This window comes from Anabrus simplex, chromosome 6, assembly GCF_040414725.1.
Source record: "Anabrus simplex isolate iqAnaSimp1 chromosome 6, ASM4041472v1, whole genome shotgun sequence".
Classification (NCBI taxonomy): Eukaryota; Metazoa; Arthropoda; class Insecta; order Orthoptera; family Tettigoniidae; genus Anabrus; species Anabrus simplex.
Genome location: NC_090270.1, coordinates 152,216,654 through 152,242,441, shown reverse-complemented (window position 1 = coordinate 152,242,441; position 25,788 = coordinate 152,216,654). Strand labels below are relative to the sequence as shown.

Sequence of the window (25,788 nt, the reverse complement as noted above, 5' to 3'; positions counted from 1 at the left end):
TAGTAGAGATAGAAGGATGATTAAAGAATAGAAATATACTAAGTTCCTCCAGGTAAGCACCGGAAAGGAACAAAAAAGTGTCAAATAGGAACAAGAAACAGAACACATAATAGGATGAATACAGTGACAGGTGAGTGTGGGAAGAGGGGGGAGCAACTGAAAAAGGAGGCAAGGACAAACATAAAAACATGAAAGAACAAGGACAATCGCCACATCTTCTTACACTACTGTTTTTGAATAGATAGGTTCTTTCCTCATCAATGCCATTTATTCTCAGTCCCCAATGAGCTTGTTTCTGCTTCCCAGCTTTATCAAAGGGGCAGGTCTGTTGGGAAGAGGGAGTGACAGAAAGAGGAGCCTAGGGCACACATGAAAACACAGAAAGACAAGGAAAATCTCTACTTTTTCATATACTTCATATAATGCCATCTTTGAGCAGACACTAGTTTGTTCCTTTCCAATACTTATAGTAACCCATTGGGATCCATTTCTCCTTCTGTGTTTGTCCTGTGCCTTGAAAAGCTGTCAAGATGGTCTCTCAATGAGTGTTGATGTCTACCCTCCTGATGAAGCTGGGAAGGAAAAACAAGCTCATTGGAGGCCAAGAAGAGATGGGTATAGAAGAAAAGGGACTGACGAGAAGACAGCAGTGTATGAAGATGTGGAGATTGTGCTTATATTTTTGTGTTTTCATGTTTGTCCTTGCCTCCTCTTTCTGCCTTTGTATCTTTTGACACTGACCTGCTATTGTGTTCAGAGCCTATTGCATCTTACTTTTCTTGTTCCTATCTCCATATGTATGACTTGACAGTTCTCCATGTAGTAACTATCAGTTGTTGTTATTATTATCATCATTATTATTATTATTAATAATATTAATAACATTGAAGGTACCTCTTCGAAAATAGTGCTAGACTGTAAATTTGGGTGTCCCCCATGCAAGTGCAATACACCGGCTATTCCTGTAACTACAGAAACGTTAAGAGATTTCATTGTAAACTTAGAGAAGTAGCATTTTCCAATTAACACAGAGTTCTATGATTGTGGTATATTACAGACAATACAATATCTACATTGCTGTGTACTTCGCGCCCATCTGCAAGGAACCAGGTTTTCCATGGCTAGAAAAAAGGCCTTCACTACCTATATTTGCTTTCAGTTTAGAGCAGGCATGTCAAGGTTTAGCAGATCATGACCCCTTGCTTATATCATATCTTAACCAGCCTGACATAATTTACAATGACAAACCTGTTCTGATGTGGGTAAAAAAAAGTCAGGGTGATGGTTATATTAACATATTTATTGAAAATCTGAAACAAATTAACTGGGGCTTTGTATTTGAATTTCAAATGGGAGAAAATGATATTGAAACTGTATTTGGAAACTTTTTAGATAAACTGGTTGAATTGTGACATTTAAGTTCACCACTGGTAAAAGTTAGCCGTAATGGTGAACTTAAAAGCAAGAAGTTGAACTGGTATACTAATGAATTGACTCAGTATGGAGAAAGAATGCTTTTGCTGTATAGAATTTATAAAAATTCTTGTCAAGGAGGAACCAAGCAGAATGGCGTGTATAAAGCTTATTTTAATTGTAAAAGTTATATAAAAGAAAACTTATCCCTGCCAAAACTTTAGCTTATGAAAAATACATACATTGAGGATGCACCCAACAAATGCAAGGCAGCATGGGATGTTATAGTACAAGAAAACAATCCTACCCGTACTCAAGACACATTTCTTGATCCTGAAGAACTGAATAATTATTTCTTAAACTCTGTAATAAAAGAAATCGGAGATCAAATTAAGGCAACAGGTACAGCTGCAAGTGACTTTGTTCACAATCAACCCCCTGCCGAAACACTTTCCATTGGGTTGAAATCACATCTGATGAAGTAATTACAGTTAGCTTAAAATTATCAAACTCTGAGAGTATGGTTTGTTATTGGTTATCTAATTACAACATTAAAAGAATAGTACATTTGATTTCTGAACCTCTAGCTTTTATTTTTAATAAGTGTTTAGAGTTTGGAGTTTTTCCTGATTTACTTAAAATTTCTAAAGATATTCCAGTATTTAAAAGTGGGGACAAAGAATTACTTCAGAACTATCGTGCAGTCACAATTATTGTTCCAGTAATTTCTAAAATATTTGAATCACTTTTGTACAATCAACTTAGCAACTATTTTGAAACTTACAATCTCCTATCCGACAGTCAGTCTGGGTTTCGAAAAGGTAAATGTACTACTACTGCTGTTCTTGAAATTGTTAATCAGATATAGTCCAGTCTGTGCCAGAATTTTATATTACAGCAATCAATAAATTGTAACATAATTTTAGCTCATCTCATGTATCATTACAGAAATGTATTTTAGAATGTGTTAAAATGTGTTTTAGATGTTTTAGGCATATGTATATAATTGTTTAATTTGTACTTAAGGCTGATGATGGCACACAGATGCCAAAACTAGTACCATTTGACATGTGATTCAGTCACAAAATGTCACTGTATTGAATAAGTGGACCTTGAAATAATTTTAATTTACAGTTAATTTGGTATGAGATAATTTTAAATGTTCATGAATAATGTCACTAGCAATTTAGCGAGTACTTGGTTACAGTAAAAACTGCTTTAAATACATTTCCACAGTCAGAAAATGTACGCAAAATTTCTTGGCAGCAAGAAAAAAATGCCTAAGAGAGGGGATGGAAAACTATAAATAAAGGGATGCGCCATCTTGAAATCACCCTGCATTTGAATCATTGGAACTCGTGAGAGAAAGTCATACTGCTGAGTAAAATTGATTCGCGAGTAATAGACTAAGTCCAGCAAAAACTTAGATTTTGGCCGATGTGGCCGGAGTATTATCTCCAAGTGGAGATAGTTTTTGTTCAGTACAGTGTTAATCATATGTAAAGATGGTCATCTCAATGCTGAAGTAGTATTAGTGAAATTAAAATAATATTGTGTTGAAAAAAAGAAGATATCCGTGTGCGGTCGACAGTATTCGTGTTTGGCCCGGGAAAATATCGAGTGAAGGGTATTTTTTGTGCCTTTATTTCAGGAAAGAAATATAAATAAAATAAAATGTGAAGTCAGAAGTGTTGAAATGCCAAATTAAATATCAGAAGGTTACTGGTGAACTATTATGATGGAAGCTGACGTGCAGTTAAGGTAGGTGAAATGCCACTATCACCGCCTATGTATCTGTTTTATGATGTCGCACTTATATTTTGTAATGGGTATTTATGACGCAGTTTGGTCACCCATTTGTTTCGTGAAATGTCAGAAATTATGACGAAAGGTCATTTGTTTTTCATGCTTGGATAAAAATTTATAAATTATTACGAGTGCCGTGTAATGTGTTGTAAAGAGTCAATTTGAAGGTTATGAAGCGATATAACGTCTAAAGTAGATCGTCATTTCGTGAGCTTATTTCCTGTATCTTGTTAAGTTTATCTGACGTAAAAAAAAATTTGGTTTGAATTATGACAGAAGTGGTGCAAGAAATCCGTGGTTACCCGTTTTCAATTGGGTGTAGGCGTGCTGTCGTGTTGAGCAATGTAGATCTGTCACAAAGGGACTGCTATTTCTATGTCCATTTAAACTGTGTCTGACTGACAATAAATAACAGTAAAGTTCGTCAGTCATTTTTGTGAAATCCAGTTCAGAAGTACAAGGTCACGTTATGCAAAGATGTTTTATTACTGGAGTATTGTGTGTAGTTAAGCATTGTGAATTCTAAGGATTATTATTCCATTCTTTTTGTCATTGAGATGTGTGATGTTTGAGGCAGAGGTTTAAGTCTTGTTAGATGTGAGTTGAGGTAGGATTTTTGTGAATCAGGTGGTTGGAAGCCTGTAATTATGCCGGGAGATTCTGCGTGAACCCGAGGAAGTTATTTGTATAATGTTTGAATGGAAATCGTGAGGGAATCCATATAAGTGTAAGTTTGTGACATGTGTAATTCTGAATGACATCTTAAAGTAAATCTCTGTGCATAACCTGTTTGGGCCAGGAATGACATATTTGTAATTTTATCAGCGAGATTGGAGATTTCATACTTTTGAGACCAGTTAAACGTGGCTTACAACGGGTGTTTTTCAGTCAAAGCTATGACAGCGAAGGAGAGCTCATTCCGCTACACAGCTGATCGGACAGGTCGCCGCTGGGGGAGATAACGGTATCCTTTGTGGTCTGTCAATGTGTTAGAAAATCAGACCATGTGCCTTAGAATGGAGTTTGTAATTTTGCAAGAAACTAATTGAAATTTTCATCCATGAGTAACATGTATGAATTTTTTTTTTTTTTTTTTGCTAGTTGCTTTACGTCGGACCAACACTGTATGTTATTAGATAGCGTTCTATAATATTAACTTGTTTAACCAAGATCTGAACGTATATTGAAACCACGGATGTTAGACTATAATGAGCGAAGTTAACCATTCCAGGGTGTCCAAAATAGTGTGTTGGTAGTTGTTACTGATTTATTTTTGAGGGATGCACAAAGCCTTATGTACATGTCATGATGGGAGGTGACAATGTATTTGGCTTACATTTTACGTCGAGTTACTTAAGCAGATTTTTAGTACTTAATAATTAGGGTTATCCAAGTGTTAATAATTGCTAGTGTTAGATTACATTTATGGTGTGATGTGATGAAACAAGATATAATACTGGAAATAAATTATATATAAATTTTTTCCAGCTGTCATGATATCAAGTGATGATAAACATTATAAAATAAAATGTAAATAAATTTGAGTAGGGATTTGTTAAAGAAACCACTCGTCTGCGGAGATAGAATTTGTTGTTAATTAGGATTTATAAAGTCACTTCAATTCATTAAATTATTAAACTCAGTTGAAACCGTATTTGTGAAATAACTTAAAGCCAAGTGAATAATTTGAAGATGTATTCTGGAAATCTTAGTTTATTTTGCTGGGAAAGTTCAATTATTAATGTAACGCTTAATGGGACATGTCCGATTGTAAAGGATTTTACTACCGCAGTGTATGTGAGCATTGTTGTTGTTGTTGTTGTTGTATTGTATTGTTTGACTTTGATTGATTGAGCATTAAATGTGCTGGGATTAGTAAAGTGGAAACCTTGGTCATCAACCAATGTAACTTAATTGTGTTTAGCCATCAGCGTAGAAATTTGGATGGTCGTGGGGTCATCAACCTCAGTGACTTAGATTAAGGCCATATGCCATTATAGCATCATTTTCCTTGCAGTCGTCATCCACAATGACTTTAAAGTAAATTAGAAGTCGCAGGTCACATTGATTCAATTAAGGGTCCATGCCGTACAACCACTGTGTGGCACATACCGATTGGACTGCCTTAATCATACCAAGAGTCCAGAGCTCGTGTTATGAGGGCTGGACCATCATGAATCATTATGATGGTACATGTAGTTTCACATGGAAGCCGAATTTAAGGATTTCCAGACTTTCTTTTCTTCACTCTTAATTTGTGACAATGGTTTCTATTAAGGATCCCCATCAGGCAGGTAAGTCAAAGCTTCTCAAACCAGTATACCTCTCCTCTGTGTTGAAATTAGTGTTGCATTGACTGGACAAGATGAGTTCGAATTACAATGTTGATTTCTGAATTTTCCTCATTAAAATATTTAAAAAAAAAATTAAACAACAAATTTTCTAGAGTAGATCTTCCTTTAAGGTAGATAGATTTAGATTACTGAAACCCGCCTTTTACCTCAGCAAGTGACGAAGAACCCATTAACGACCCAAGAGACAGATCTCATGCTGATTGCTGATAGGTAAGGAAGGAAGGTATCATTTATGGACCTCCAAGGCTTCAGTAAATCTTTGATATATGTTAGAAACAACATAAATGAATTTGGTACTAGGGAAAATATTAACCTTCATGATACTCGGGGCAAAGCAGACAATGACATTCCAATTCACAGGCTGTCAAAAACTGCTCACTTACATAAAATCAGTTGTTTAAGATTATTTAATAAATTACCACATTCTGCATGGTCCACTCCTTTAAGTAATTTTAAAAGAAAAATGCATGATTGGTTAATAGAAAATCCATAATACCTCTGAATTTATGAAAATGTATAATGTTAGTATTAAGTTTCAATAAAAGGTGCATGTTCATTTAGCCTTAGTAATACTAAGTACTCAATTTTTATCAGTTGACAAAGCCTATTTTATTGTATATGGTCAATGGCAAATAAAGATTCTTGGCTCTTGATTCTTGAAGGCCATGAGCTGACGTCAGTTTGAGAGCATGAGAAAACTGTTGCGAATGCTAGCCCAGGACATTATCAAATAGCACAAGCTTCGAGGGGTGTACATTACATGCTCATAATTATGCTACTCCGTACAATACATGCATATATTATTTCATATAAGGACACACATAATTAAATGAGTTCAACATGGAGTGTAAATAACAAGTTTGAAACAACATGCTGTGTAATCACTGTGTAGCAGAAAAATAAATAATCATTTCGAAAGTTATAAGCAATAAAGAACAAAATAAAAGGCATTTTTTTCTTTAGGGACTTAACATACTCAACTCTTCTTTGAATGATTATGAAGTGAAATAATGCCTGATACTATGCCGCTACACTTCTGTAGGAGAACAACATGTAAAAACAGAATAAGCAAAAGAAAATAGGCTACGGTAAAAGTAGCATCTCTTCAAGTAACTGTGTTGACACAAATGTACACAAATACAAAAACACACTAACCAATTACTGTATCATTCCTTATGCCACAGCCTATGTAGCTGTATGATTTCCCATGCCACATAATCTGTATAACTTTCAACTTCTTTTTAGCAATTATTCGCACACTGGTCAGTTGGACACACTTTATGCAGGCAAGTTTCATAACTGATTGTGGGTGAGAATATGATAATAGAGATTGGAACCTAGTCTTGTGAAGAAAAAGAAAAAAAAGAAGGAAAAAAAAGTGATTAAAAACATTGCTATTATTTCTATTGCAACGATTTGGACTTTCGGGAAATGACATGGGTACAATTGTTGATAAAACTCAAGAAGCACATGTTCTTTGTGTTGCTCTTTGAGCCTTATGTTGCAATGAAGACTTATGAGTTCTAGCTTTAAGCTGTGTGGTGCATCCTCTGGCTGAACCTGAAATGGTACAGTGAATAGTCACAGCTTCTGTCGATTACCATCAAGGTCTTAAAATCTATTATGAAACTCATTTTGAAACTCAACTAGAATACAAATTTATTTCTTTGGTTCAGTATCAAAGTTCAGATATCCTACACACTCAAAATGGAAGAAATCTGCTCTTCTAATTTGGTTCTTCCATAAGGTTAGCTTCAATTTAAATCTATGGCAATATACACATCAGTTATTAGATTGTGATTCTCTTGCAGCTGTAGATTTAATTAATTTAGGTGTGTTAAAATATCTGCCAGAAACACCAAGTCAGAAATCCACTTTGGGTCACAAATCTGAAGAAATATCCTTACCTTTTTCAACCAAGAAATCAGAGATTTGCTGTCACAACTCATAAAATCTTTGCACGGTTCTCCCCTGCTTAACCACCATACTTCTGAATAATGTGGTAAATCGCTGTGCTCACTCCCAATCAAGTCCATGTAGTCTTTAAATTAGTGAAGGGTTAATCTGTGAGCCCTAATATAATTCAAAGTTTTCATAACAGTGTCTATTATATGGCTCATTGAGCGATTTTGCACAAAAGGCCTCCTGATAAATCGAACAGTCAATGGCTGTAAAGGAACGAGTATAGTCTGACAGTCAATGGCTGTAAAGGAATGAGTATAGTCTGACTGTAATTTTGACCTTAGTCAACCAATCAATCCTGATTTTGCACCTGTCATAGCTGGACCACCATCTATCACCACAGATATGAGTTTATCCCAACACAAACCCATTCTTTCAGCAGACTAACAAACAGCACTAAATATGTCTAGCCTGGTTGTAGTTGTCTTCAGAGAAATTAAATCAAAAAACTCTTCAGTTACTTGTAGTGAACTGTCTACTCCACAAACTAAAATACCAGTTGTGCAACGTCCACAGTATCTGTACTTTAATCAATTGCAATTGAAAAAGCTGTAAAATTCTTACAGATATTCTCAAGCTGCACCCTGGTGCCTTCTGCAAGCTCATAGATTCTTGCAGCTACTGTGTTTCTTGACACATATGATGATTCGTACTTATTTCTTTCAGTAAGGGACAAAATCTCCACTGTGGTCACTATAAGTCTTTAATGAACTTGCTATCAGTAAATAGACCTTACAACAGAAGACACCACAAATAAGATATAATTGAATACAAAACTCAAGAATACAAACTTTACCCTTACACAAAACAAACCAACAACACGCATATTTTCAACTGAGAAAAGGGCACGAAGATCGGAGCATCTGAAGAAGTACTGGGAAGACCGCAAAGCCCGAACAATCCCTTCAAAGAGACCTGAACGACAGACTGACTAAAGTGATCCTATGTGGTCATAAAAGAAGAAGAAGAAGAAGAAGAAGAAGAAATGGGTGACTTCCCAGTGCAATTCTATGGGCAAGATCATAGCCATTTTGTATTATTTATAAATTTCATTTCCATATTGACAGATTCAAAGTATAGATAAGAAAAGTGTTTTCCACCAATCAATACACAATTTATTTTAAATAGATTAAACTAGTACCGGTTTCAGCTCTTTAACGGCCATCATCAGCTAGTACATGATTTGTTTCCAGCCATTAGACTATTCACAAGTTGTTATTGTATTAGACATCCGGATGTCTAATGGGGGATGGAAATGTATACAGTAGCATGTAATTAAAATATCAGTAGTCAAGGTAAAAAGTTACAATAAGTTAGAACATGAGTATGTAGGACATATTAAAACATATGGGTCATAATATAAAACACTTAAAAAGTTTGTAACACATTAAAATTTGGTAAGTATAGGTAGACACTTGTTAAAAAATTTTAGTTCATGTTACATAGGTTCCATTCTTCTATCTTCTGTGTAGTTCCTTTGCTTTTATGTTATGTTGATTTTAGCAAAGGAACTACACAGAAGATAGAAGAATGGAACCTATGTAACATGAACTAAAAATTTTTAACAAGTGTCTACCTATACTTACCAAATTTTAATGTGTTAAAACTTTTTAAGTGTTTTATATTATGACCCATATGTTTTAATATGTCCTACATACTCATGTTCTAACTTACTGTAACTTTTTACCTTGACTACTGATATTTTAATTACATGCTACTGTATACATTTCCATCCCCTATTAGACATCCGGATGTCTAATACAATAACAACTTGTGAATTGTCTAATGGCTGGTAACAAATCATGTACTAGCTAATGATGGCCGTTAAAGAGCCGAAACCGGTACTAGTTTAATCTATTTAAAATAAATTGTGTATTGATTGGTGGAAAACACTTTTCTTATCTATACTTTAAGATCATAGCCAGCCTTTAGGATTCTCGGAATTCTCGCCCTATGATATAATGAATTCAGGTATCAGCTACATGCAAGCTATTTGCAGCATTCTGCACACTTTACCTTTCAATAATGCCAAATACAGAATTTTCCATATAAAAGAAAGAAAAAAAAAGAAGCTATTTCTATTACTATACTTACCGACTGAACACCATTTGATAATTAAGCTATTAAGGCTTTCCTGTTTTCTCCTGTGATGCCCTTGTAGTCACAAGAACGACACACTTCATAGTGCCTCCGGACATTATAAACTTTTTACATATATGTTTTTAGTGTGATTCTCTGCCATGATCACGGCTAAGTAAAGAGATAACCATTCCTCATTGTATTTGGAAGATGTCTTCTGTTTACAATCTATGCTTGCCACTCAACATGTTTTAACCATTACTTACAGACCAGAACAGTTAAGTGGAATATGTCGTCAATAGGCGTGCACACTGCATAGCCCTGAGTTAGCAAAGTGCGGAAGTTTAAGCCGAGTGAGGGGAAGAGACCTGAGCTCGTGTGCACAGGGATTTCTAGCACGGCATTGCACTTATGGTGGGTAGGGTTTGACACCCATAGTTTAGAGCTTATTAGCTTTTATCAAAACGTTTTTTTTCCTGAAGTGTATGAAGTTTTGTGAACAGCAGCCCAGCTGGCATGTTACAGAAATACAACCCAGAATAAGACATCATTAAGGTACCATTTGCAGACTGATGACAAGGTTGGCAGCTAAAGGTGTACAAATTGTACTTCAGGCTTGCCTGCCCCAAGCTGCTCTGCAACAAGCAAAGCAGCTTAGCTTGAGCGCCAGTGAAGCAAGAGTGCACGCGTACTGAGCGCGCTAGTCTTAGCAAACCAAAACCTGGGTTTCCCTAAGCCTGACAGGTTGCCTGGGACCCGTGCGGACTGCCGGACTTGACAAGAGTGAACATGAAGTTTGCTATCGACGCGACGTGAATGTGTCGTCATATGTTAGTGTAGCTACGTTTTGAGCCCAGTGCAGCTCCGTTGTAGTTAGAAAAACCAACAAATCAATCATAAAGGAAGTCGAAGAAAAAATAAAAAGTGGTGAATTTATTCTAGTAGTAAAGCAGGGCTCAAGTCTATTATGTGAAAAATTTTCACGTGTTTATGAACAGGTATCAAATAAGCCAGTAGGTTACTCGCAATGCAATTTTTGCAAAAGCTACTCAGCACCCATTCAGAGACCTCAAGTATGTTGCAACATGTCTACAAGTTTGACCCAAATTTTCCACAGTCTAAAAATATTTTGAAAGAGAACAAGGACTTGGTGACTGATAAGTGTGTGGAAATGTGCGCCAAGGACTTGAGACCGTTTACAACTATTGAGGGTGAAGGATTTTTAAATTTGGGGCAAACGCTGATAGAAATGGGAAAAAAGTATGGCTCGGTGGATATTAAAATTGTTATACACTCTCGAGTCACAGTTGCTAGGAAGGTACAAACTTTCGCGGATAAAGTGCGCAGTAAAACGCTTCTTGATATAGTACGTGCTATTAAATCTGGTATCTGTGTGAGTAACACTGACCTGTGGACAGATAAGTACAAGGGTGTGCACTATATGTCTGTCACAATGCACTATATACATACAGATTGATCTCTCAATAAGTATGTATTCATGTGTTCGGCCTTCCCTGACTGCCTAGAAACTGGTGAAATTATTCGCAGTGAATTTGAAGATTGTTTGAAAGGACATGGCATTTCTCATGAAGATATTTGCAAAATTACATTTGTAACAGGTCAGGGAAGCAATATTGTTAAGGCCCTCAGCATATACAAGCGTCTTCCATGAATGGCTCATATTACGGTATTAATACGGTCTTGAAGCATGTTCTGAGCGAACCCTTTTTGAAAGAAAGTGTTCCTAATGTGTTGGCTGTTATCCATTCAATGAAATCTCCGGTTTCGTACTTTAAAAGAAGAAGCCTATGTGTGAGGTTACAATCATCTTTGAAACCGTATGTTTCCACTCGGTGGAACAGTTATTTTGACATGCTGCAATCAGCTCACTCCCAGATAGATGCTGTGAGAACTATTTTAGAGAAGGAGGGTGCCTCTGATAAAATGCTCGGTTATGATCAGGACATTACTGGCCTGCTTATAACATTTCTTAGGCCATTTAAGGAAGCCACAATTGATCTTGAGGGTGATGAGGAGCCGACTTTACGTCTGGTCCTTCCGTGGTTTTATGCCTTAAGAACCCATTGTACTCCACAGGATGACGATGAACAGCTAATATTTCATTTCTCTCCTGATATTTAAATGTAAAAATGTTTTCATACTAAATGAATTTTCATTACTTGAAGCTTTTGAAACAAACCGGTGCTGTCTGTCTGGAGCAGAAAATGGAAGTCACCATGTTACAAAAAATTGCAACACTTTTGGTGCCTAAATATCACACATTAAAGAAACTAAATGTAGGAGAACAAATGCCTGTTTTCGAGGCAGCTGACAAATGTGTGCTGAAGGTAAGATTCTCTGGTTATTTCTTCATTATTATTATTATTATTATTATTATTATTATTATTATTATTATTATTATATTATACCTATGCAAATTAAATTTTCTTAATATTCTATTATTAGCATAAAATATCAATAACTTGGGCAGATATATTTTCAGAGCAGCTACCCAATCAAAACAGACAATAAGTCCAATCTTCTTCAAATGAAGAAAATTCAGTGCAACGTAAGAAAACAAAATTTGACGATTGGGCAGAAAATTCGCCAATGATACATGATGAGGTCAGTAGGCACTTGCAAGAAAGGTTTATTAGTGACGAAAATATACTGCGGTGGTGGAAAAATAATTCGCCTGTGTAGTGAAAAAGGTGCTTAACATACCCGCTACGAGTCTCTCCAGCGAGAGGGTCTTCAGCTGTTCGGGAAATTTAATCAGTGAAAAACGTTCCCGTCTTCATGCACAAATCAACAAATTAATCTAAAAAGCCACCTAATCGATACTTTATTTCTTTTGCCTTTGGCAAACTTAAAAATACATTAACAAACACAGTACATGTTTTGACCACTTAGTGCTCATCTTCAGCTGTATATAAAAAAATCTTAGATGATAACATTTAAAAGCAAGCACATTGGATCTTATAACTATATCCCATGGGAATCCAAAAACTATTGTTCTAGATGCTTTAAATGAATTGGAAGATGGGGGGGGGGGGGGGTAAGGAGATTTATGTGAATGATACTTAAATTACAGTATCGTTTCCAATTGTGTTTAAAAAACTTAAATGATGAAAAACATATTTAAAACATTTAAAAGCGTCTATGGTAAAATTCTTTTTGATAAAATTAGGTGGCGTGATTAAAAGTTCGTGTTTGTAACAATCTTCAGGCATTTGTGAGAAAATAATAACTTAATTAAAATTCGCGTCTGTGGTGCTGTTAAACACTTTGTTTTTAATAAACACACTTAAAATATTCTAAAGTGTCTATGGTAAGGCACTTATTCAAAAACACTTGTGCTTGAACGAAAGTTTATGTCAGATGCACCAGTCTTCAGGTATTTATTGTTTATATTTGATAACTTCCTTGAGTGATATTCTTGTGGTTAAAAGGCCGTGTTGACTGTTTAACTTCCGAGAATTGCTCTTCGGAATGTGATAAAAGAATTTGTGTTAGTTGTTTAACTTGTTAAAACCCTGTGGTGGCTTCTGTTATACAAAATGGCGATCTGATTCGGGCAGCTTGCCTCGCGATCTGTAACCAGCAGGAGATCGTAATATATTAATATATAACATATGATAAAAGTAAAAAGCTCCGAATTCCAAATAGAAGGAAGTTATCAAATATAAACCATAAATACCTGAAGACTGGTGCATCTGACATAAACTTTCATTCAAGCACAAGTGTTTTTGAATAAGTGCCTTACCATAGACACTTTAGAATATTTTAAGTGTGTTAATTAAAATTCGCGTCTATGGTGCTGTTAAACACTTTGTTTTTAATAAAGTTATCTAGAACAATAGTTTTTGGATTCCCATGGGATATAGTTATAAGATCCAATGTGCTTGCTTTTAAATGTTATCATCTAAGATTTTTTATATACAGCTGAAGATGACCACTAAGTGGTCGAAACATGTACTGTGTTTGTTAATGTATTTTTAAGTTTGCCAAAGGCAAAAGAAATAAAGTATCGATTAGGTGGCTTTTTAGATTAATTTGTTGATTAAACTCATCGATACGGCCATGAAGTGGACAGCTTGCAATTCATGCACAAAGACGTAATGACCTCATAGTAATACACACAAGCGATAATGTGTCCATGCATTAAATATTGGTATGCATTGTGCACAGTATGAGGCGACCACAAACTAAGAGAGCAAGTGGTAAAATTACACTTCTAAACTGATTAATTTTATAGTTATTTCTTTTGGTTTTGTGGGGAAGGGATTCCTAAATTATTAAATGTATTTCAAAAAAGTTACCTATAAAATTATTTTTCTAAATATATTTACAACCTGTACCTACATTATGTATATCCTTGTTTCTAATTTTCTCGAATAATAAATAATGCATTATATTTATGGTCATAGTTCCATCAACAGTCATTATGTTTATTTAAATATTCAAATATTTTGTTCAGAGAACCTACTGTTTATTAAGTAACTATGTTTGACAGAGAGAAATATTATTTGTTAATTAGTTACATAAAACCTCTGAATTACGAAATACATTTAAACACAACTTTGTAATGATTAACATAATACTAAATAACCATATAAAATAATATTTGTGTTGACGAATCCTATATAAATTCTGGCATGTATTCACGCGAGTCTCATATCAGCACAATGAACGAGCAAACATCAATTAACGCAGCAGGAAGAAGAAAGCAAGCAAGCAAGCTAACCTGTAGCCTGCCCAAGTTGGGCTGAGCTTGACCTGGTCAGGAGTGCAGCAGCCTGCCTGTACTGTTGTTTACGTGCAGCTAGCTTGCTTGCCTGGAGAGCAGGCAAGCATGGGCAAGTTAAATACGGAGTTTGTACACCTCTATTGACAGCCACATGCTGTAGCAGTCTGAAACAAATTTTTTCACTGCAGGATGGAAATGGGCCAAACACACACAGACTCAAAACCACAGTTAAGGGGCATTGCAAAATTGTGTCAATTCATATGCAACAAGGAATACTGGAATGTTGTATACTGACTCACTAACCAGGGACATGATAGTGTTACACCCTCCTGAAGAAGAGGTTCATTTTAAAGCTGTGAAGTGAAGAGATCCCACATTAGAATGAAGTGCAAAGAATAGCAATATTTATGAAATGATGAACACAGCAGCTGAGATCACAGAATCTATACCTGAAGTCAGCAAGAACAACGGACACCAAGGCGATAGACGAGGTACATAGCAAAGAGACTGAAAAGAAGTCTAAGGATAATATGATGGCAGGCATAACCAACAGCTGTATGAAAATCCAGGAATCATTAATGAAAAAGGGGAGTGTATATGCAAGGATTTGCAGAAGGCAAAAGTATTCACTCAGAAGTATGCAAACCCCCAAACCCCATGCCGCAACACCCCCGAAGGACGATGGCCTACCAAGTGAATGCTATTGAGCCCGAAGGCCTGCAGATAACGAGGTGTCATGTAGTCTGCATGATGAATGCTCTTGGCCGTTATTCTTCGCTTTCAGATTGGCAGCAGTATGCAAAGGTTGTTGGATATAAGGATAATGTCTAGGTGAAGCATGTGATTAATACTAACAAAGTACTGAAATTTACCAATATAACAAAGATATTTAGAATAAGATATAAAAAATTTAAAAGTAGAAAAGCAGCTGGAATTTATAAGCTTTCTGGCAATTTACTAAAGGCCTTGGGTTGGGAATAATACCATATCTGAAGTGTTATTTTGATTACTGTGTGCATGAAGGAGGTATACTAAATGAATAATAATAATGGCGTATGGCTTCCAGAGAGGCCTGGTGCAGGTCCTTCTCTAATAGACGGCCTATAGGAGACCTGCATGTCTGTGAGGATGGGGCCCGATCTAAGATGATTCCTAATGTCGACGACATCACAAATACTTAGATCCTGACCCAGACGAATTAACCAATCTGGCTTGGAATCGAACCCGGAACTACTTGGACCAAAGGCCAATGTGTTAACCAACTAAATGAATAGAGAGTTGCTATACTAGCCCATGATAAACATAAAGCCAATAATTACAGGCCGGTCAGCCTGACATGTGTTGCGTGTAGGGAGAAGCGTTCTTTGTGTCTTCCTGGGACCCATTCTTATTCTGTTGTCTGCTTTGACAGATCTATTGTATATGCCCCATTCGGCTGCTTCTGATACACTTTGCTCTCACAAATTTACAGTTGTTTTTTGGTCACCTTGTTTGTTCCCCCATCCGTCCGTCTGTCCGTCCGTCCGTCCATCATTCAAATCACCACAGATCCGTATTTAAGGCAGTCGCCCAGGTAACAGATTCTATATCATTATTAGTTTACCTAGTCTTTTCTTAAATACTTTCGAAGAAGTTGAAAATTAATCAAATATCTCCCTTTGTAAATTATTCCAATCCCTGACTCCTCTTCCTTTAAATGAACATTTGTCCCAATTTGTCCTCTTGAACTCTAACTTCATATTGTGATCTTTCCTACTTTTAAAAATACCACTCAACCTTACTCATCTACCATTGTCTTTCCATACCATCTCTCCACTGACAGCTCAGAAATATTGCTTAGTCGAGCACCTTGTCTGCTTATTCCCAAGTCATCCCAGGCCAAAGTTTGCAACATTTTCATAACACTATTCTTTTGTCGGAAATCATCTTGAACATATCATGCTGCTTTCCTTTGGAGTTTTTTCCAGTTCTTGAATCAAGTTATCCTGGTGAGGGTCTGATACACTGGAACCATACTCTAACTGCGGTCTTAACAATAACTATATGCCCTTTCCTTTACATTCTTACTACAACTTCTAAATACCCTCATCTATATATGGCCTATAAAAGAAGGAGTTTTGTCTGTACATTGCTCAGAATTTGAAAAGAATGGTTTTTCTGTATCGGCCATATCCACAGTAACATGGAAATGCACTTTTTACTTTTATGTAATTTCTGTCTGTCTGTATGTATGTACGTACACACATCACGAGAAAACGGCTAAGAGAATTTAATGAAAATTGGCATGTAAAGTTGGGGGATGAGTCACTACAAGCCGTACCGACTATGATAACAGTGGTATTTCAGAGTCGGAGGAAAACTAAATATGAAGGCCTACAATATCGAAAGCACACAAGATTGATCAACAATAACATTACATTGTCCATTGTTCGTTGTGATGTTCGTTCTCTCTTATGCTGCCACTCAACTCCGATAGATGGGATTACTGCTGCATACCGAGTATAACAGCCTGACAGAATACTGGCGTGAAATAGCTGGGGAGTTAGAAAACTTTCTTCTTTAGCATGCCATTCCTTTGGTTCATAGATTTTCTGACACTGCTGGTACATAACACACTGGTTCATTATAGTATTCCAGCTATTCAATCCCTACTCTGACACGCTGTTTTGAATGAGCAGTGTGCAGACTTAAGGCAGAGGCTCACTTAGTAGTCATAGTAGTAGTGGTGGTGGTAGTAGTAGTAGTAGTAGTAGTAGTAGTAGTAGTAGTAGTAGTATGATCTGGTCTAGAATTACAATTTAGGTTTATTCCAAATTATAGGATCACAATAATTCACTAAATAACTCAAAATTCAACCCTGTAAAGAACCGTTTCTTCAGAAAAGCTTCTTCCTCTTCGCTTTTATTAAATTCTACATTCACTTTCTTCCAAATTAGCAGTGAAGAGGGGTTTCTCCTCTGGCTTGGAAGAAATATTTGCCTCCAAGTCAGATTATTCCGCCGCCAGTGTAGTGAATTGAGATTTTCTGACTTATCGGGTACTCCTAGAAAACAGATTAGTAAAAGGGCATAGTTTTTTCCCTGGGACTCTCCACTATTTGACACACACACGCACGCACACACACACACCCCCACCAAAAAAAAATACTAAGCGTGTTCACGGATCACGGCTGTCTGTGGCGTGGTCATTCCAGCTCTGGAACTTTGGACTGTGAGATCAGCAGCGTAGTACTGTTCGTTAAAAGTGAGAAAGTGTGTTGTTTTTCATTTGATCGAGTATTTCATATGAAGGCACTGCTTTTAACCGTGCCATTCCTACTGACGTCATTGTAATGACCTATGTTTGTTTCATTTGGGAAAACCAGTAAGACAGTCTTTCTGAGGATGTAAAAAGGCAGATGGAGAGTGAGTGTCTGCCATTATAATGAAAACTTCCCAGAATTATTGGACTGATGGTAGGCAAGCGGGCCTACCATTAAAATGATAATTCCCTAACCCAAAGACTTTTGGTGAATTCCCCGTCGCATTTCTAGGGTAACATTAAAAGTCATGCAATTCAATACAATCTTGCTCACAATGTGTACACTACCTAACCTAGAATTCTGTAGCGAAGCACAGGTACATCAGCTAGTATATTTTATAAGGTACATCGTATACTTGAAGAAAATGTTAGGAAAGAATTGATGAAGTGGCAAGATGAAGGAATTGCAAAACCTGTAAACTCAAATAGATGGGCAACTCCACTGGTGGTAGTGAAGAAAAGGATAGGGGCATTCACTTGACTCTCACAGTACTATCAACAGTCAACTCAAGATAAATAATTTCCCTATTCCATGGGCGGAATAGCTTTCTCAGAACCTAGCAGAGGGTCAATATTTTCTTGAAGGTAGACTTAAGGAGTCCGAGCAGTATGTTACGGTTAATATAAACCACTGGGGTTACTACAATTCCATAATTCTTTTTGGGGTAGTCTCATCAGCAGCTATTTTCCAGAGATTTTTGGAGCAAATTAAGGTGCAAATGCTATGCTGACGATGGAGCCCAGAATCTCAAATGCGCTGTGGAGTACAACATTTGATCAAAAATTATGACTGGTAACAATTTTAATTATTTGTAAAGAATTAATTCCCAGTCAAGGACAAGACCTACATAAAACATGGTCATGTTTAAGTTTTTTGCTAGAGTTTTTAATGCTGCACTAACACATCAAAGGTTTTGGTGATGCAAGGATGGGAAAGTGATAGGATTGGGATAGCAGCATCTATGGCCTTATTAAGTACAGGCTTGGCATTTTCCTGTGTGAAAATGAGAAACCATCTTCAGGACATCTGAATGAAAGCTCACAGCCACATGACCCAAACTGCATGGCCAGCTTACTAGGTAAATGAAGAGATAATAATAATAATAATAATAATAATAATAATAATAATAATGTTATTTGCTTTACGTCCCACTAACTACTTTTTTTAAGGTCTTCGGAGACGCCGAGGTGCCGGAATTCAGTCCCGCAGGAGTTCTTTTACGTGGCAGTAAATCTACCGACACGGGGCTGTCGTATTTGAGCACCTTCAAATACCACCGGACTGAGCCAGGATCGAACCTGCCAAGTTGGGGTTAGAAGGCCAGCGCCTTAACCGTCTGAGCCACTCAGCCCGGCAAATGAAGAGATAAAAGATACGTTTGGAACAGAGAAATTACTGGATAATGTAGGAAGATCCAGGATGGAGTGATTTCATAATGTGAAAAGGACAGAAGAAACAAGAACTCCAAACGCAACGTGTTAGAGTGGAAGGTGGAAGATAGAAGCCCTAGACATAGACCAAGAAAGAGGTGGATACAGAACGGAGAGAAGCAGTGAAGAGTCACAGATGGGCCCAAAGTGTTCAGGAAAGAGTGGTGGAACAATAGACAGAAGTCACTGATTCATTACCCTATCCGACAAAGAGTTGAATACAGGAAAAAGAGAAGAGAACTTCCTTGCATTTCATTGGCAAATCCTTATCCCATACCACTTGTCTTTCAATCGGGAGAACTTTATGGCTTGTTCAATTCAAATATTTATCTCTTTGTCCAAATTTCCATCCTCTGACAATGTACTACTAGCTGTAGACTATGCAGGGGTTCAGCCTTGATTCTTATGTCACCTCTTTCCATCCTATTTCCCTTTGTCACAACCACTGTCTCACATTTAGCTCTGCTCATCTCCATTCCAACTATAGAAGAAACTGCAGTGTTATGTTCAGACACAGAGTGAATGCTCAAGCCAATATGGTCTGCGTCATATCTGGAAACCAACCTGAGCATATCCACCATCACAAACAAAAGTCAAGACCTAGAGAAAACAAACTGCTTCCAATATTTCTGTGTGCAGAGAGAAATGTGGCACTGATCAGGAAGTGGGGGCTGCAGTGAAGAGTCACAGGAGTACTGTACAGTAGGCATATGCCAGTCCATCTCAGATCAAAGGTGTACCACACTATAGTCCATCCAGCAGCATTATATGAGGCCAAGAGCTGGACATTCATGAAAAGTGCCAAGCACCCTCTACACACCATGGAGATACACATGTAATGTTGTCTCTTGGTGTTTCACTTCTTGATCACATAACCAGTGACATGATAGGCAGAGGATGGGAGTTGTTCCCATTCAACAGGAAATGAGAGAAGGGCACCTGAGATGGTACGGCCATATCCTGAGAAAAACAAATGGTACCATTGCTTGTGATGCATACAACTTCACTGTTGATAAGTGCCCCCATGGAAGGCAAACAAAACAATGCTGCCAACATGAAGATTACTCGGCTGACTTTGAACATTTCATGTGATTGCTTAAATGGCATTGTTGATCTGAAGAGCAGACCCTGCACATGTAGGAACACAATGTTGCAAGATGATCTTCAATTCAAATTTCCCAATTTCATTATTACATAACTTGTAGCTGAACTTCCTCTTTCTTTTCATCCCATGTAACTGTGTCTTCTGCAAATAGCATTGTTTTCATTTGGCCTGCCATCATCTAGTTCACTCCATTTGATTCTTTTCAAAATTATGATAAATAATATGAATAACAATACACTTCCTTTTCTCAATCCTGTCTTCACTTTGAACTACCTTGTTTGGTGTATTAATTTTCACCAAGTTCTCACAATTTTGATACATAGGATTAATCATTTGCATTATTTCCTGATCAGTTTGGTGATTTTCCTGAGTCCTCCACACCAGGTATTTTGGGACATTGTTATATCTTTATCTAGAAAAGTCAAATACCACAGCCAATAATATATCCTTCCCATGCACTTAAAAATAATAAAAAAGTGTTTTCCTTTTAAGCAATGAAAATTACTAAAAGAAAACAACTCTAGAAAGGAGTGCTAAGAACTGTTAATTGTGTTACTGGAAAATTGCTAGTATATAATGAGTAGTTCATTGAAATCCAGATAAGTTACTACTGACATAAGATGCTGATGGATATACCTTTTGGTGTTCTCCATCTTGCGACTTATAATTGTCATGATGTCACTGGCTGCTGGTTGCTGGCTCACATTGGGTAGTACTACCGAAGGAACGTCTTCTCTCTAAAAAAAGACTTATGTGATTTTCATTCATTCCTACAATACCCACCAACCATCTTTCAAATACCAGTGACAACTAAAATGATTAGAATAAAGCAGGAATGTATCTTTGTAAAATACAACTTAAATTCAAGAACACACATAATTTAATCCTTAACTTTGCTATCATTACAGTGATATGAAAGACAAGCCAAAGATAGTGCAATGTTTAGGATAAGCAGTGGGATCAAGTAAACTCATTCACAAATGTAGTCTACTGTCATTGTAACAAACTATTAAAACTGACTCCAGCTAAGAATTTAATAAATTAATTAAGTTCTAAACAGAATTAAGTGAATTCTTTTTTTTTTTTCTGGCTGGTATAAACCCAATAATAAATAAATAGGCCTACATATATACGGTATATTCCAAAATGACACCTGTTCACTACTGTACGTGACCACGAGGATGCTGAATTCTAAATGAAAGTCAAAGGTACATTCTACTTTATAGAATACAATGACCCAGAACAATATTGTGAATAACACAAATCAGAATTTGTAAAATGACATGACCTATGTACAATAGAGATGGTGAATTACGATGCTGTCTGAGTCTTTTATCATAAGCAGTAAGTTTCATATTGATTCGTATTGAAATACAAATGACAAATTAGAAAGCAAAAAGCTAGGATGGTTCCACATATTCAATACTTTATAACATAAAGGCTACATTAAGTTGAGACTAGCTTTGATCTTCCCACGAGATCATCTTCAGCCAAAAATTATATAAACTTGAAAAGTCATGATATAGAAACATATGAATGTTAAAATACAGTTGTACAATAAATTAAAATTGAAAGTCTTAGTTGTTCTACATTGTCAGATTAAAATTACATTACAGTCCTGCTGAAACATTAAGTAAACCTTCACTTTCTTAAAGTTGTTCTTTGAAATAGTTTAGTGCAGAATTACATGAATAAAATTTCCATACTACATAGTTAGCTGTAGCTCCTATAGAGCAGAATTAAAATTACATCACAGTTCTACAAGAACATGAAATGAGGTTACACTTTCTTAGGCTTATGGCTTCAAAATGATGTAGTACAGAATCACATGGATTATCTTGTTCTTATATACTACCACTTTGCTCCTTGTGAGAAAAGGCAACTTCATGTACCGGTAGTGTTGAGATTAATAACTAACTTTTTCAGTCCCAGTATAATTTACAGGAGACATTAGGTTTAGCCTAAGTGAACTGTTTACTTAGTTTATATATTTTTCTCAAGATCTATTCTTATCCATGTTTCCTGATACGTCTCCTTGCTCAATCAGATGGTTCATATAACTGGTGGTGGTATTCTTTACTGTGATACAATAAAAGGGTTAAGCACGTGTAAAAGTTTAACTGGATTTCTGGCATTCTACGAAAGATTTCTGTACTGATCCAAATGATGTGGGTGGTGTCTTTCCTTGGGTTGTAATTAATATACAATACATAACTGTTGTAAATTAGGCTCTCTGGCTATTCTTCCCTCCCTACCCCCCCCCCCCCCCCCTCTTTGTATGTTATGTCCTGTCTATTGTCTTTGTATAACTAGTCAGATAGCCTTTAGATGCTAGATTTTAAATTGATCACCATAATACTAGTCAGCAGATTGCTCACCAGTAAGTGATCACTAAACATCATTGATCCATCCTTGTACCCAGTGTAATATTAGATATATGTTATTTGGACACAATTTGCTTTATATTTCACCAAAATGGATAGGTCTTATGAAGGACAAAATGAAACAAATGAACCCAAGGAAATAGATGAAGATAAAATAAATATCACCATTACAGTGGAAGGGACGAATGAACGATCAGATGAAATAGGAAGAGAAGATCTACAAATGTCGGATGTAGAAAAAGCTGTATTAGAAATGAAAAATGGCAAAGCTCCTTGAATAGATGACATCACAGTGGAAATAATTAAAGCTGCAGGACCTATTGGAATTAAGTGGCTGTGTAGAATAATGAGGATAGTATGGACTGACGGAGAGATTCCTGATGATTGGACAAGAGCAATTATTGTACCTATTTAAAAAAAAAAGGTAATAAGGCATTTTGTGAGAACTACAGAGGAATAGCATTACTGTGTCATTGCACGAAGATTTGTGAAAAGATAATCTTACAAAAATCAAGAACAAGATAGATTCACAATTAAGAGAAGAACAACAAGTATTCAGACCTGGAAGATAAACTATTGATGCCATATTCACAGCAAGACAAATAGTAACAAAGAATGGGTACCGTCCACCTAATCAATACTTTATTATATCTTGTTACTAAGCAGTACCAGTTTCGACCTTCACAGAGGTCATCTTCAGCTGGTCATAAGATCTAAAGTTAACTTAAAAATAATTTTAAAAACATTACTAAATCTGATGAAGAATGTCACATGATGTGAGTGATAAGATTAAAATATACAATATATAAAATATACAATGATATGATGTATCTTCTGGTTTAAAAACAAGCGTCAAAATTCTATGACATGTATGTGTTACATAAATTTCTAGTGTACTGTTCGTGAGTAGTAGATAATTTGGTGAAATACAATTTCAACTAGTAAAATGTTTATGGCGTTCTTGAAGTACACTTTGAAGTTCAGTTCATATTGGTGAATCGTTCTATACATTCATTGGTATGTTTATACTAAACATTCTGGAACATTCTATGATATGGATGTAATCAAATTTATCAAATAATACATTAAAATACTAAAAATGTTCACATGATTCTTGCGGTACGTTTTGGAATTATATTAATTTTGTACATTCACAGGTATGTTTGTACCAAGCATTCTAGAATATTCAACTATGTATATTGTTTTTCTTTTAAGTTCATATGATTAAGAATGTTGAATGATGAACATGAAAATATTATGGTGTGTCATTAGTTTTCTTGGTACTAATCTCGTTAAAAGATATTGAGTAGATATTATTTGATAAATTTGATAAATTTTATTACATCCATATCATAGAATGTTCCAGAATGTTTAGTATAAACATAATGTTTAGTATAAACATACCAATGAATGTATAGAACGATTCACCAATATGAACTGAACTTCAAAGTGTACTTCAAGAATGCCATAAACATTTTACTAGTTGAAATTGTTTTTCACCAAATTATCTACTACTCACGAACAGTACACTAGAAATTTATGTAACACATACATGTCATGGAATTTTGACGCTTGTTTTTAAACTAGAAGATACATCATATCATTGTATATTTTATATATTGTATATTTTAATCTTATCACTCACATCATGTGACATTCTTCATTAGATTTAGTTATGTTTTTAAATTTATTTTTAAGTTAACTTTAGATCTTATGACCAGCTGAAGATGACCTCTGTGAAGGTCGAAACCGGTACTGCTTAGTAACAAGATATAATAAAGTATTGATTAGGTGGACGGTACCCATTCTTTGTGATTATAGGTACCAAGTATCAATACGGACATGACACTGATAGATTACAAGACAAATAGTAGACAAGGAATGGGAATTTGGGAAAGACATCACAGTTGCATTCATAGATATACAAAAGGCTTATGGCATGGTTAGAAGAGAAGAGCAGAGAAGAGATACGGCAAGGGCTGAGTAGAATGAAATTGTCAAGAGAAATGCAATTCAGAATTAGAAACATGTATAAAAAATGTGACCTGTGTTATAATAGATGGCAAAAAATCAGAATGGTTTAGAACAGATAGAGGAGTTAGACAAAGAAGTGTATAGTACGCGCACCTTTTCTTGAGCCCGGATCTCCATAGTAACGAATGGGAACCAGGGCTCAAGAAAAGGTGCGCGTACTATACTTTCACCAGTGCTCTTTAATATAGTGATGGACAACATTATGAGGAAAGTTCGCCAAAGGTCAACAGCAAATGATATGTAAGTCATAGCATATGCAGATGATGTAATGATATAGGAAGAAAATGAACAAAAATTGGAAGAACAACTAAAGCATCAATAGAAACAAAAGTTTACCTTGTTTTGTATTCATATGTAATTACTCATGTTGGGTCTCCCAAGGTTCATCACAACTGTTGACATTACCTGGCATCAATAATCAAGCTACTAAACCAAGCTCCCTCTCTCTTCCACATGAAGCTATTGAATGCATCACACGTGGTTGCTAAAAATATTTATACTAATTTAAAAAGGAATAGAGCCTTGAAGATCCCGCATGCATAAAGTTTAAAATCAAAACAATGTGATTATCAGTGCCTAATAGTAATACATTATGGCACCAATCTTCAAATGTATGGACTTGAACAAACATTAGTTTTCAGGCTACTGTACTAAATGGTATAATTTGTGGGCAATTTTCAGCTGTCTTCAACTACAATACCAGTATTAAATTAATGAATATTAGTTTCCATAATCATTACAAAGCAACATTTCTGAGCAGTCTTTACTATGGAGAGCAGTTTAGAATTTCAGTCCTCCTCTACCTCGTTAACATTCTGAATCCTCTGCAAATGATATGGAAAGAACTGACAAGGGGATATTCCCCACTCGTCACCACCGATTTTGCTCTAATTTATAGAACATGCAGGGTTTGGCTAGAAATGAAAGTACCCAAAGTGGGAACTCCAGATGGTCAAGCATATAGAAAATAAAAAAAATATATAAATGTTGACGCAGCTCATGCACCGTATAACCCACTTACGTTAGTACGCCCGCCGCGCAGTAGTTGGCGTAGCGGTAAGAGCTTGGACTAGTAATTCGAAGGTCGTGAGTTCGACTCGCCGTGTAGAGAATATTTTTCTCAATTTTTATATTATTCATTTATAATTTATTTTACATATGCAAAAGGCA

The 25,788-nt window shown here is 36.0% G+C and overlaps 1 protein-coding gene across 1 annotated transcript in view; it reads right to left on the bottom strand.

Moving 5' to 3' along the window:
- Wdr81 (WD repeat domain 81) overlaps nt 1–25,788 on the bottom strand; it is a 340,798-nt gene that overhangs the window by 20,094 nt on the left and 294,916 nt on the right. Inside the window, exon 21 of the mRNA XM_067149985.2 lies at nt 20,837–20,937. Within this exon, the coding sequence (XP_067006086.2) occupies nt 20,837–20,937 (101 nt within the window). The remainder of the gene's footprint in view (nt 1–20,836; nt 20,938–25,788) is intronic.